Here is a 13,471-nt window from a genome sequence, read left to right as displayed (position 1 = left end):
TTCTTAACCAAACTATATGTTTAAGTTACCTTTATAATGAATGTTTTTATTATTAATTTTTTTATATTAAAACTATTTTGCCTCTATTTTTAGTAATTAGTATTTGAAGTAAACTATGTTGAGAACTTGTCAGTGGCCTTGTCTAATGATAGGCTCTCACTGTACTCTCTTCTTTATGAATGTTTGTGTTTGAAGTGTGGTTTCTCTCATACTATCGTGTGGTAGCTGTCACTTATGCCTAGTACTTCAGAAGATAGCAACAGCACAACAGTGCTTGATAGTATAGGGTACTTGATGTATGCGTATATATACTTTCTTTACTTGTCTGGGGTTTATGCATTTCTGTGCACAGTGTGTCTCTGCTCAGAAGAAAGCATCAGGTCCCTTGGAAGTGGAGTTATATGTGGTTGTGAGCTGCCATGTCAATGTTAGGAATCAACCCAGATCCTCTGTAAGAGCAGCCCATGTTCTTAACCACCAAGCCATCTGTACAGCCCCTGTGTGTGGATATTTTTAATGTCAAGAAAAATAAATAGTTTAAAGAAGCTTTTAGAGCAATCAACCTTTTTTTTAAAGATGATAATTGGGACTATTCACTCCCAACAACATCCATATTTTTTCTCTTAAAAATATTTTTCATATTCTTTTAGTCAAAGTGGAAAACATTATTTAACCATTTGGTAAAGGTCTACAACACACTTAGAATAGTCACCAAGATGACAGCTTATTTCTATGAAGATTGAGTATCTGTATATCCCAGGTTAGTTGCAAACTTGGGACCTTGTGTTGTGTTATGTGCCTGGTTCACTATGGTAGTTTAGTGCTGGGCATGGTTGCACAGGCCTTTATTCTCAGCACTCTGGAGACTGAGGCAGGAAGATCTCTTTGAGTGGGAGACTAGACTTGTCTACAGAGTGAGTTCCAGGACATTTAGGCTGTCATACACAGAAACCCTGTCATGAAAAAGCAACACAAACAAACAAACAAACAAACAAACAAAGAAACCAAAATGACAAAAAATATAGGTTGGTAGTTCAGAAGTTACTACAGTATTAGAGAGGAAAATCATGAAATTGCTTTAAATTAAAAACTTGCTTTATTTGATTATGAAAATTTTTGTAAGATCTGTGTGACTTAGTGAAATGTATGTACACATAATATATATTTAAATTACCTTATAAGTGATACAGTTCCAATTAAAAAACCCTAAAGATTAAAACTTTCTAAATTTTTTGTTTGTTTTGAGAGAGATTTCTGTCTATATTGGATCTTTTTCTTCTTAGCCAATGTTTCAAAGATGGCAATAAAATATAAGAACAAATTGATTAGCAGGATAAATACAAGTAATCAGTTCTCTTAGAGTTCATGATTAATTTTAAATTCTGAAAGAGCCACATTGTGTTATTAGTGTACATGTGTGACACATGCTCTTAAAATTCATTGTCTGGACTCATTGATGTGGTACATACAGTACCAGATGTGTACATACAGTAATGGAGTTCTGTTGTTGTTGGATAGGAGATATAATTAGTTGCTAAACTACATTTTACTGAGCTTTTCTGTTTTAATCCTTATAGCTAAGAAAACTATGTGGGAACGGCTGACTACCCCTGAAGATGTGTTTAGTAAATTACAACGAGAAAACATGGCTATTATTGAGAGTTACGGTGCTGCCCTCATGGAAGTGGTCTGTCGAGATGCTTGCGATGGCCATGAGATTGGAAGGGTAAAGTATCAGTTGTGTAGAACTGCTACTGAATATTGTATATTTATGAAAGTATATACTGAATGAGCTTTCAAAATATATCTGCTATGATTTGTAGCTTCTGTTTTGTTACTGTGTGTGTGTGTGATCTTAACTTAGAATTTCTCCTTAATATTACCTTTGCAAAATCTGAGGTTTGTAGGAAGGACAACATGGGTAGAAACAATAGAAGTCCTGTTTAGTAGATGTCTGGTCTTTCCACTGGTGGACAATTCCTCTTTTTCTGAATATGTTCTCCTCTGTTTGGTGTTTTATGGAGGGGATTTGCACTTTGTCTTCAGTAAAGCATTGTGGCTGACACAGCGAGGAGGAGGAGGAGGATGCCCGTGGAAGGTCCTGTCATACTGTTATGTAACGGTCATGGGGAAAATTAAGAAATAAGATAAAATGCAAACTAGAAAGCAGTCTCTTCATTATGCTTAAATTTTTAAAGTACTTTTATACATAGAACAAAACCCTGGGACAAAATAGATCAAAATGGCTTTAACTATGTTTATTAGATTACATATATTTTTAAATACTTTTCTAAGCTTCCTTTAAATAACATAAAAATTTAGAATTATAAGTAATAGTTAAAAGAAAATATAGAAGTTGTAGAGTTGGCTCAGCAGTTTAGAGTGCTTATTGTTCTTGGAGTGGACCTAGGTTCAGCTCCCAGCACAGACACTGGGCAGCTCGCAGTGTCTGTAACTCTATTTCCAGGGAATGCCATATCTTTTCTAACCTTTGTGGTGCGTATAATCTCATACAGGCATCCACATGTACATTTTCAAAAAAATTAATTTTCTTTTCTCTAACAAGTAGTGTCTGAGTTTGTCTAAAATATAAATGCTATTCATTTTAATGTAGATTTTGTTTCAGAATTAAAACTTGACACTGAAGATCTTCTTTATATCAAGAAATTGAGATTCTAGGTATATACAATTTCCAACTCCTTAACACAGTGAAATTGTATTATATCCATTCTTATAAGAAAGTTGTAAGTACTCCAAGTCAAGGCCATGGCTGTCGGCGGTTTTGGTAGCCATCCATATGTTAAAGCTTTGACTCTGATTCTTTCTTCCTGTAGATGCTGGCCCTGGCTCTCCTCGATCGGATTGTGTCTGTGGACAAGCAGCAGCAGTGGCTCTTGTACCTTTCTAACAGTGGCTATTTGAAGGTCCTTGTGGACAGCCTGGTGGAAGATGACCGTACTCTGCAGAGCTTGCTGACTCCACAGCCTCCTCTCTTAAAAGCCCTTTATACCTATGAGTCCAAAATGGTAAGGGTGTACGGATGCTGGGCTGCATGGTCAGTGGGCCTGCTTTGGTCCCGCAGATGTGCATTGGAAAGCAGCTGTGCTTACTGCTAGCCAGGCCACTGGTGCTCCCTGAATATTTCTGTTCTATAAGCTGCCATCATAGAACATTATAAAAGTTTTACATTTGGGGAATTTGTGCTAGCAGTGCATCTTTTAGTGTGAGGATGGGCTGCGACGATCCCGAGAAGGTTAGAGGGCAGCATCCTGCTGCCAGCTTGCTCCCTGAGCATGCAACTGAGGTGGCATGACACCAGGGTTCATGGGAAGAGAGCAGTGCCTGAAACACTGTTTACTTTGTCATTTCCTTCCCTTCAGAACTGCTGTAGTCGCTCCATGTTAAATTTCTTACATTATGTCACACTAGTGGAAGTCTTAGACTCTTCATCCATTTATTCATACATATTTACTAAATACCTAATATACACCAAGCATGATGCTAGACACACTAGAAATGAGCACAGCAAACCCACCTGACCTGTTGACATAAACTATATTTAAATTGAATAATTCACAGTAATAATAATGTACAATATTCAGGCACATTGCACTCTGCCCCCGCCCCTGCCCCCCCCTCCAGAGTTCTCATAAAAATTTTATGAGAAAGGAGGTACACTGTCCTTGTAGCTAGCTCAGGATTTTCCCTCACTAGTGATTAATGAGGAATGAACTAAGAGTGTCATGTTTCCTTATGAGGCCCTTGGACATGATTTCACCACCTATACTTTCTGTTTTGTAACTTTGTAGGCATTTCTCACAAGAGTGGCTAAGATACAGCAAGGTTCATTAGAACTCCTAAGATCAGGGGTGATTGTGAGGCTGGCCCAGTGCCAAGTCTATGATATGCGCCCAGAAATGGACTCTCATGGGTAAGTGTCCCTATGAACCAGTTTGCTTAAGCTCCTAGCAAAAGATTGGTAAGGGGTAATGAAAATCCCAAAGATTATTTTTCCAGTGGATGGGTTGTATTGCTTGCCCCTGTCATTTACTAACCAGTGGAAGTTGCCTAGAGGGTCAAAGTGGGTGAGTCCTAATTTCCATTTCAGAAGAGTAGCTCAGTATGAGAAATGGGTGAGGATTCTGTTAGTCTTACTAGCCTTACTATTTTATGAGTTCCATAGATGCTTGTTTTAATTAGGGGTCTTTTAAAATATAACAGTATATATAGTTAAACCTTGTTGGCAGGTGTGATAGTGAATTCCTACTTGTAAGCCTAGCATTTGAGAGACTGAGGCAAGAGGATGTGAGTTCAAGGCTAGTCTGGGTCGCATAACAAAGTTAAGGAGACGAACAAAGGACTAATTTGTTACATATTTCTGTTACAAATAGAATTTTAGAGTTATTTTTTTCTTCTGGGTTTAGGGTTTTACACACTGCTTACTAATTTGAAAGCTTCAAATGAAATTAGTTTCAAGTTTAAAGTTTTTCAGCATATGTCAGTTCAGTTTGGATATGGAACATTCAGTTTAGTTTTTTAAATTTAATTTTATTTATTTGGAGTGTGCAGCTTACAGGCACTGCAGAATGTGTATAGGTCAGAGAACAATTTTTGGGAGTTGCTTCTTTCCTTCGAGTGTGAGATCCAGATTGAGTCTGGGTTGTCAGGTTTGCAAGAAGAAATCAGTCTATCAGGAGTCTTCCTATGGGGCCTTACTATTTTCCTCTCAGTCTACAGGATGGCCTTGTTAGGCAGGCAGCATATCTTCCTAGCAGTAAAAATACTTAAGATGGATCTAGTCACTGTTTAAACTTCATTACCAAAGTGATATATGAGCTTTTTAGGCTTAACACAGAACTGTGTTGCCTCATGAGAAGGGAAGGAATTGTTTTGTTACAAGTTACAATAGACATGAAAGTTACTATTTTCTCTGTATGTAAAGAGAGTCAAGCACCCATTTTCTTTTGTCTAAAAATGAAAATACAAGTATTTACTGTTTAACATGTAAGTGGTAATGAATTGTTAAGACCATATTTAAATACAGTGTTGCTCTCCCCTTGGTTGTTTGAAATGAATCAAGCATGTTTGGCATGAGAGACCCACCAATATTCATCCCAACGCCTGTGGACCGATATCGGCAGATTCTCCTTCCAGCTCTCCAGCTATGCCAGGTCATCCTCACATCCAGTATGTCCCAGCACTTGCAGGCAGCAGGGCAGGTAAGAGGGATGCTTTGTACAGATGTCACCAATGCAGACCCACATTTACAGAGACGCTATAGATAGAAGCTCAAGTGAAATCATGTCTGTGTATATAGAGCACAGCTCCTTGCACTGTGGACTGTCCTGACTAGTTTTGTACTCCCCTGTGAATGGAACATTGTAGCTACTTAATAGAATCCTGAAATAGAAAGCAAGAGATTGAAATTTGTTCTTGTAGAAAAGTTAGCCATTACTCTGATAGGAATAAACTGACATTTAAGACATTTTAGCCAGGGATTTAGAGAGATTACAGTAGGCCTGTCTTAGTTACTTTTCTATTGCTATGACAAACACCATGACCAAGGTCAAGGCAACTTAAAAAACAAAGCATTTAATTGGGCTTGCATTTTCAGGAGTTAGAGTTCATGATAGCAGAGCAAAGGCATGGCAACAGGAATAACTGAGAGCTCACATCTTATAGGAGGCAGAGAGCGCACACTGGGAATGGTGTGAGTCTTTTCAAGCCTTCAAGCCCATCCCCACTGACACACCTTCTCCAACAAGGCCACACCTCTTAATCCTTTCCAAACAGTTCCACTAACTGGGGATCAAGTATTCAAACAAACAAGCTTATGGGGACCATTCTCATTTGAACCAACACAAGGCCTTTAGAAAATACAAAAGATGAGCCTAGTATAGTGGTGAATACTTGTAATTCCAAGTACTAGGGAGCCTGAGGCTACAGGATAAGTCAGAGGTCAGCCTAGTCTCTGTCTCAAAAAATAAAAATACCCCTAAAATTAGGCATGGCTAAACATTCCTGTCATCCAAAGTACGGAGGAGGTAGAGGGAGGAGGACCAAGAGATCAGTGTCTGCCATGGCTATGTGATTAGTTTAAGACCTTCCTTGAACCATATGAGACCTTGCTTCCAAAAATTTTTGTACCATATTTGTATGTGATTTTTTTTAAGAGCATGAGATAATTTAAATAGTGAATATTCTATCAAAAATGTTTTCTTTAAGCATGAGAGATTATTTGTTTTCATTCCATCATGAGCCTGTAGTATTTTATTCCATTGTGATTCTCAGGAACTATGTCCTAAGACATTTGGGTTTCTGATTATTTTGTCTGTTTTTCCTACATGACTTTGAACTGCAAAGCTGTGGTTTCTAAAGTAGTGCCTTATTTACACTGCAGTAGCCTAAGGGACACCCTCTTTTATACTCAGAATGGCTTTAAACACAGGAACTTCGTCTTCTTTACTAAATTAAGTGTCCTCCCCACCCTACTTTTATGCGTGCGCACGCGCGCACAAACACACACGCACGCGCACACACGCACATGCACACACACACTCCTACACCTCCACTACCCCACCAGTGCTGGGAATGGAATTTAGTGCCTCAGGAATGCTATACAAGCACTCTATCACGTTTATGCATTGGTTAGCTGTCATCAGTTTCTGTTTGCTGTGTTAGATTTACTGGAAGAGTTTCTTTAAAAGAGAATTGGGCTGAGACTTGGGCTTAGCAGCAGAGTACTTTCTTTAGCATGGGTTCGATCCCAACACAACACCAAAAGAGAGGTAAAAGGTTTCATAGCTAGTGATGATAAATGATAAATGGGGACCTGTACTAAAAATAAAATCAGCATATATGTGCAGTGTCATAATAAGATCCATTATTATGTATATTTAATACATGCTAATGAAAATACTTCACAGAAATAGAGTGAAGTTCCCTAGCAGTCTGTGTGATTCTTGTTTGCCTTAGCCTGTGTGCTGTAAGCCTAGTAGGGACGTTCCTTCATGAGGGTGCTGAGGAGCGCCCCTGGTGGTGCTTCGTAGAACACCAAAGGCAGAAAGATGTTTGGAGGGAAGAATGTCTGTCTCTGTTGTTCTTACCATACTAGAGCTTTTATGTGATTGAACTTTGCCCCCAAGTCAGACGGGTATCATTATACCCGTTCATAGGAAATTCTCATGATTCTTCTTAAGTAAATAGTAAAAGAAGTAACCTAGGTGTGTTCCCACAGAGTTTCCCAGGCATGGTGTCCTACAGCACAACTCTGCTGTTTTCATAAGCAGACTTTGAAGTAGGTTAGCTCTGTGCTGACGTGGGGTTACACTTCTGCTTTGAGAGGATATGAGCTGCATGTTCAGAAAGCTGCCCCTTCTCCTCTTTTTCATTGCATGCAGTTATTTACTAAAAAGATGAATTAATTATACATGTATAATGCAAGTTCCTCTCTTCTCCCTCCGTCTCTTGGACTGTTCAGGTGCTGCAGTTTCTCGTTTCACATTCTGATACCATCCAAGCAATTCTGCGCTGTCAGGATGTTAGCGCTGGCTCTTTGCAGGAATTAGCTCTGCTGACAGGAATCATAAGTAAAGCAGCGCTTCCTGGTGAGTCGATTGTGTTGAATGCAATTAATTCTTTATGAACTGACACTGGCTCAGTAGAGTGAGATTTTTATTACTTCACAGTTAGCATGTGAAATTGGTACTGGTGACATTCAGCTGCCTTTATTTAAATAATGTTTTTTATTAATATGAACCGTATAGTCCAAGAATTAAAGTCCAGGGAGATAATTAACAAGCATGAGAATCTCCTAAGCTGTATCTGGTAACTACCTTTTCAAGCATTGCACTGTGTGTATTGGGGTAGCAGCACGTCAAGGGGATGTATGAGACTGTTACCTTTCAGCATGCTGGTGCAGAAGAATCTTACATGAGTTTAATAGATTAAAAGCTTCCTGAAGAAAAAAATAAGAGGAATTACTGGACTCTAGAAATAACTCTGAGAATGCAAAAAAAAAAAAAAAAAATACTCGTTCTTAAAAGGATACTATGATTAAGAGAAATGCTTAAGAAATAATGAACTTTTTCCACCTTTTTTCCTTCAGTTTAATTTTTATACTGTGTATAAAATAAGTCAGCACCCAGATGTGAGAGTGGAGGCAACAAGTCCTTTTGTAATTCCTGCTCCACCTGCAAGTCATTTTGTAATATTCCTGCTTAGTCTGCAGGTCTTCCTTCCTCCCTGGCCCTCATCAGTTGTCTTTTGGTTTATCTTTTGGCATTTTAAATTTGCACTGCAGGTCTCTTCTCTAAGAGAAAATGTGTATTCCCTGGGTTCCCTCATGTTTAAGGCTGCCACTGATGATAAACGATAGCACAGACTACCGACTGACTTTCTTCTCAGCACGTGCAGTGCCAGTGGTAATGCATGTTCATGTGCCGGGCACTGTTCCCCCTCCCCCAGCATCATGAGGTCAGCTGTTAGAGTTCACATTTACAGGTGAGGGAACTGAAGCACACAATGGTCACAGGTCACAGAATGTGGCTTCTGATCCTGTAGCCTTATCTACATTACCTCTGTTTCTACGAGGCAACCCTGGTTTTCTGCATCTGAGCCCTCTGGTTGAAGAGTTGATAAAAGTTCGGTGCAATTCCTGTCAGAGAACTTGGACCCTTGTTGCTTCCAAGGAGGCTTGGGGGGAGGGGAGTATCTTTCTTCTCAGCCCATGGAATGTCAAGATTTCCAAATTAGTCCAGGCCCCATAGAGTGACTAAAACATTCCACCCTTCTTGCCTCTCCTATGTCACATAGTGCAGTGCAATCCTTCCCCCTGGTTTTTCCTAAGCCTTAACTCCTCAGTATGGTTCTCATGGATTAGGTCTGCAAGGGTCCTTTCCTCATGCTGTTTCTGGTGGGGTAGATGAGTCGTGAGCTTAGTCATGGTGCTTAGTCTTACAGCTTACTTACTGCCTTTCTCGCTGTCATCTCTGCTCCTCAGTACTTATGGCATAAAAATTAGCTCCTCTTCCTTTTCTTCCTCTTCCTCCTCCTCCTCTTCTGCTTCATCCTCTTTGTTAGGGGTAGAAGGGTTAAATTTCATTCATTTTATGAGTCTAAGCTATCATTACTTATTATGAAATGCTTAATGTCTGATTTTAGGAAGTTTTAACTTTTTTGGTTGTAAATAAAAAGTTTTCTTAAACTTTGTAGGTTTATCTTATGTATATAGATGTTTTGCCTGCATGGATGTCTGTGTACCCCTTGCATGCCTGGTGCCCAAGAAGGCCAGATCAAGGGGTTAGATTCCCCAAGACTAGAGTTACAGGTGATTGTAAACCACCATGTGGTTGTTGGGATATGAACCCTGATCCTCTGGAAGAGCAGCCAGTGTTCTTATCTGCTAAGCCGTTTCTCTAGCCCCTTTCTTAAACTTTAAAAAATACTTTTGAAGGTACCTACGGAGATTTAGGTTGTGTATGAATACCCTTGAGCTAGTGTTGCTGACATAAAAGATACTTAACAGTCTTTAGAAGATCCTGTTTCTCAAAACTTTCATGGCAGGCGTCTGCCCATGCATATAAAGAATAGAAAATGCCAGAAACATTCTCTAGTTTATGTGTTTTCATTTTAGCCTGAAACTACATTTACACATACTGTACATTTTATAGGTATGTTAAATGAACTTGATGTCGATGTAAACGAAGGGTCCTTAATGGAGCTCCAGGGACACATGGCAAGGTTTCAGGTAACTGACTTAGTTTGTAAGTAGCAGTTTAAGGGGCTGCACCTCCACTTGAACAGCCCCTTCAGCTGTTTCATCGCTTCTCTGATGACTCATAACCTGCGCTGTTGCCACTTCTTGATTTTCCTGGCATCACCTTCTGACTTCCCATTGCAGGTGAAGATTTAATGTCTTTATTTCTGCTCTTCTGCCACAGTATTTCCAACACAGCTGTATCACAGAGCTTTTATATTAATGTTTAATGTTCATTATTCTATGTAAATCTTATTAATGAGTAAGCCATAAACAATTGTCCATTTTACTTTTGTTTTTTGTTCTTTTTTTTTTTTTTTAATTTATTTATTTTATATATGTGAGTACACTGTAGCTGTCTTCAGACACACCAGAAGAAGGCATCAGATCCCTTTACAGATGGTTGTGAGCCACCATGTGATTGCTGGGAATTGAACTCAGGACCTCTGGAAGAGCAGTCAGTGCTCTTAACCTCTGAGCCACCTCTCCAGCCCATGTTCGTTTGTTTTTTGAGAACAGCATTTCTGTGCACCCCTTATGAACCTGGCTAGGCTGGCCTTGAACTTGCAGCAGTCTTCATTCCTCTGCTTCCGATGTGCTGGAACTATAGGCATGCCCCGCCGCCTGCTGCTGTTGCTCTTTATACAGCATTTGTTGTCTTTACGCAGACAGTTGTCCCCTTGTTCTCTCTAGGGTTTTTGAGGCAGGGTCTCATGTAGCTAGTCTGGCCTTGAACAGTTCACTTTCCTGCCTTTGCATATTAAGTGCCTTGCCTTTTCTAAAATTGGTTTTTAGATATTATTGTTAGTTTATCCTTAAATTTTTCATATGTATCATCTTCTTTTAGTATGTTTTAAACATATTAATTTATCAATTAAGTATTTTATCAAAGGCTTCTGAAGAGCCTACTAGCCTTCTTTGACCTAAACATTGTCCCATGTTACTAGCTTTAAATAATTAGATATAAGAATTTACATTCTATTGTTTTAATACAATAATTTTCTTAACCTGTTACCTTTTTATAAACTATTTTTCTAAGTTTTCAAAAAAAAATGTCAGGGCTCAGTAGAGGAGTACTTTCCAGGTACATGCAAGGCATTGGGTTTGAGGTTCTTGTCTTCCATAGATGATGAAGAGTGTCGACTCATGTATTTGGTTTAGTTAGGTTCACGTACATGCACATGGTAATTTTTGACATTATATTATTAAATAACTTTACAGGACTTAAATTCATCAAAAGGGAGAAAAAGACCTTTTTGGTGCCTTCTGGGGTGCATGTCTATTTTATCTGTAAAAACAGCAAACCTTGGGGAAAGTACTTAGATTTTAGGCTACCAATATTTATATTAATTATCTTAAAAATTAATACCTTATTTATTGTGTATGTATGTGTGCATACATGTTCCATTGTGTACACATGGAAGTCAGAGAATAACTTATGGGAGTCTGTTCTCTCCTACATATAGGCCCCAGGGGCCAAATCCGTATATCAAGCTTGGCCTTTACCTGTTTATGCTCCTCAGAGCCATCCCATGGGCCCTAACATCTGCATGTCATCTGCCAAGGCTGCCTATAAATGTCCAACCCTTTCAGGGAGTTCCAGGAAACAGGAGTTACAGCCTTTTAAGTTTGAGTTTTGGGAGACAGAGCAGGATTTGTTACTGAATATCTTGTAGTTGCCTCTTATTAAACTTTCATTTATTTATTAATTTGTATTTTGTTTTATAACTGTTTCATAAGGAATTATTTAATATTTTTATATACAACATAAATTTTCTTCACAGACATTTAAGTTATATTAGGAATTCTTTGTGGAAAAAATTTAGTATTTCTCTTCTTTGCAAACAGGTGAAACTTAGTAAAGCTTACCTTGGTTGTCTCAGTAGGAAGATATCAGGTGCTTTCAAGAATAATTCCACTCCCTACTGAATTTTCCTCTTCCTCTTCCCTCAAGAAAAACAAGGTCACTAATGCCGAACACTGTCAGCCTGAAGCGAACAACGTGTCTTTTATTTTTCCTTAGCGCCAGTGCTTAGGTCTACTAAGTCGCTTTGGTGGCTCTGACAGACTGCGGCAGTTTAAATTCCAAGGTGATAATGCAGCGGAGGGAGATAGGACGAGCAAGAAAGATGAAGTTGAACTGGCCATGCAGCAGGTAAGAGGGGTAACAATGGTATACCTGAAGTTTTTATGGTTTTAGAAAATTTGACAAAAATAGCAGTTGTGTGTAATTTCACAAATTGACTTAGGCTTTGTTCTCCTGTAGTCTAGATTTCTGTGACTTTGGGGAATTTTTAGCCTAACATTTTAGCTACTCCTTTTCTTCCATTATAGATTTGTGCCAATGTAATGGAATATTGCCAGTCATTCATGCTACAGAACTCCCTCCAGAGTGCTGCGTGTCTCTTCACCCCTAGCCTTTCAGAGACGGTTAACAGAGACGGAGCACGGCAAGGTGAGCCTGGGGCTTGTTTGCTTCCTGCATCTGAGACACAGCATTGTTAGGGGTAAGATGCAGCTCTGCATCTTGGCTCCAGTGAGATGCAGTTTGTTCTTGATGAGTTACTAATGTGAAAATTTTAAATGACTTTTTAAAGCAAGTGTGGGAGGCACTGTTGTCAGATGTGTGTATGAGAGGAAGCATAGAGGTAAGGAACGTCTTAGGAGTTTTGAGGCTAAAGCCTCATGTGGGGGAACATAGTTTTACCTAATACCAGAGACCTCAAAGGAAGTCCCTAGGATTGGAGAGTGCACTGGCTAGTTTTGTGTGTCACCTTGATACAAGTTGGAGTTATCACAGAGAAAGGAACTTCAGTTGAGGAAATGCCTCCATGAGATTCAGCTATAAGGCATTTTCTCACTAATCAAGGGGAGAGGGCCCATTGTGGGTGGTGCCATTCCTGGGCTGGTAGTCCTTGGTTCTATAAGAAAGTAAGCTGAGCAAGCCAGGGGAAGCAAGCCAGTAAGCAACATCCCTCCATGGCCTCTGCATCAGCTCCTGCTTCCTGACCTGCTTGAGTTCCAGTCCAGACTTCCTTTGGTGATGAACAGTGTGGAAGTGTAAGCTGAATAAACCCTTTCCTCTCCAACTTGCTTCTTGGTCATGATGTTTTGTGCAGGAATAGAAACCCTGACTAAGACAAATTGGTACCAGGAGTGGGGTATTGCTGTGATAGGCGTGACCATTGTTTTGTTTGGAAGAATGTGGATTTGTTGACTTTGGATTTGGAAAGTGGTGGAATGCTTTAAATGGGGCTTAATGGGCTCTCTTAGTAAGAATGTGGAAGACTTTGTTGCTGAGAGTGATTTGAACTGTGCAGACCTGGCCCAAGAGGTTTCAGTAGAGAAGAAATTCAGTATGTGGCCTAGAGACTCTTTTTGTGGTATTTTGATGAAGAACATGGCTGCTTTTTGCTCTTGTTTGAAGAGTCTACCTGCGGCTAAGGTAAAAAGATTTATATTAATTGCATTGACAAAGGAAGTCTCAGAAAAGCCCAGCAGAACCTTTGTTTTCTGGTTAAGTCTCACGAAGAGCATTTTGAACAAGCTTAGCAAGCTGAAAAAGGAAAAATATAAAATATATGCTTAGTTTATTAAATGGGCACCAGGAAGGAGAATAGAGCTGAATTCTATGATATAGGAATTAACAGATTAAGGGACTGGTACTTTGGGGCAAGGTCTACCCAGCTAAATTTAGATCCAGGCATGGTGGTA

At 39.3% G+C, this 13,471-nt stretch overlaps 1 protein-coding gene across 4 annotated transcripts in view; it reads left to right on the top strand.

Moving 5' to 3' along the window:
• Positions 1-13,471, top strand: part of Nup205 (nucleoporin 205) — a 68,393-nt gene that overhangs the window by 47,723 nt on the left and 7,199 nt on the right. For all 4 annotated transcript variants that reach the window (XR_013104090.1, XR_013104089.1, XM_034519026.2 and 1 more), the window contains exons 31-38: positions 1,578-1,726; positions 2,835-3,026; positions 3,810-3,931; positions 5,081-5,219; positions 7,481-7,607; positions 9,672-9,748; positions 11,781-11,912; positions 12,092-12,212. Coding sequence is in view for 2 of the 4 variants with exons in the window: in XM_034519026.2 (XP_034374917.1) it covers positions 1,578-1,726; positions 2,835-3,026; positions 3,810-3,931; positions 5,081-5,219; positions 7,481-7,607; positions 9,672-9,748; positions 11,781-11,912; positions 12,092-12,212 (1,059 nt within the window). In the remaining 2 variants the exon portion in view is untranslated. The remainder of the gene's footprint in view (positions 1-1,577; positions 1,727-2,834; positions 3,027-3,809; positions 3,932-5,080; positions 5,220-7,480; positions 7,608-9,671; positions 9,749-11,780; positions 11,913-12,091; positions 12,213-13,471) is intronic.

The sequence above is a fragment of the Arvicanthis niloticus genome, chromosome 15 (assembly GCF_011762505.2).
Source record: "Arvicanthis niloticus isolate mArvNil1 chromosome 15, mArvNil1.pat.X, whole genome shotgun sequence".
NCBI lineage: Eukaryota > Metazoa > Chordata > Mammalia > Rodentia > Muridae > Arvicanthis > Arvicanthis niloticus.
This window is presented reverse-complemented; position numbering and strand designations above follow the sequence as displayed.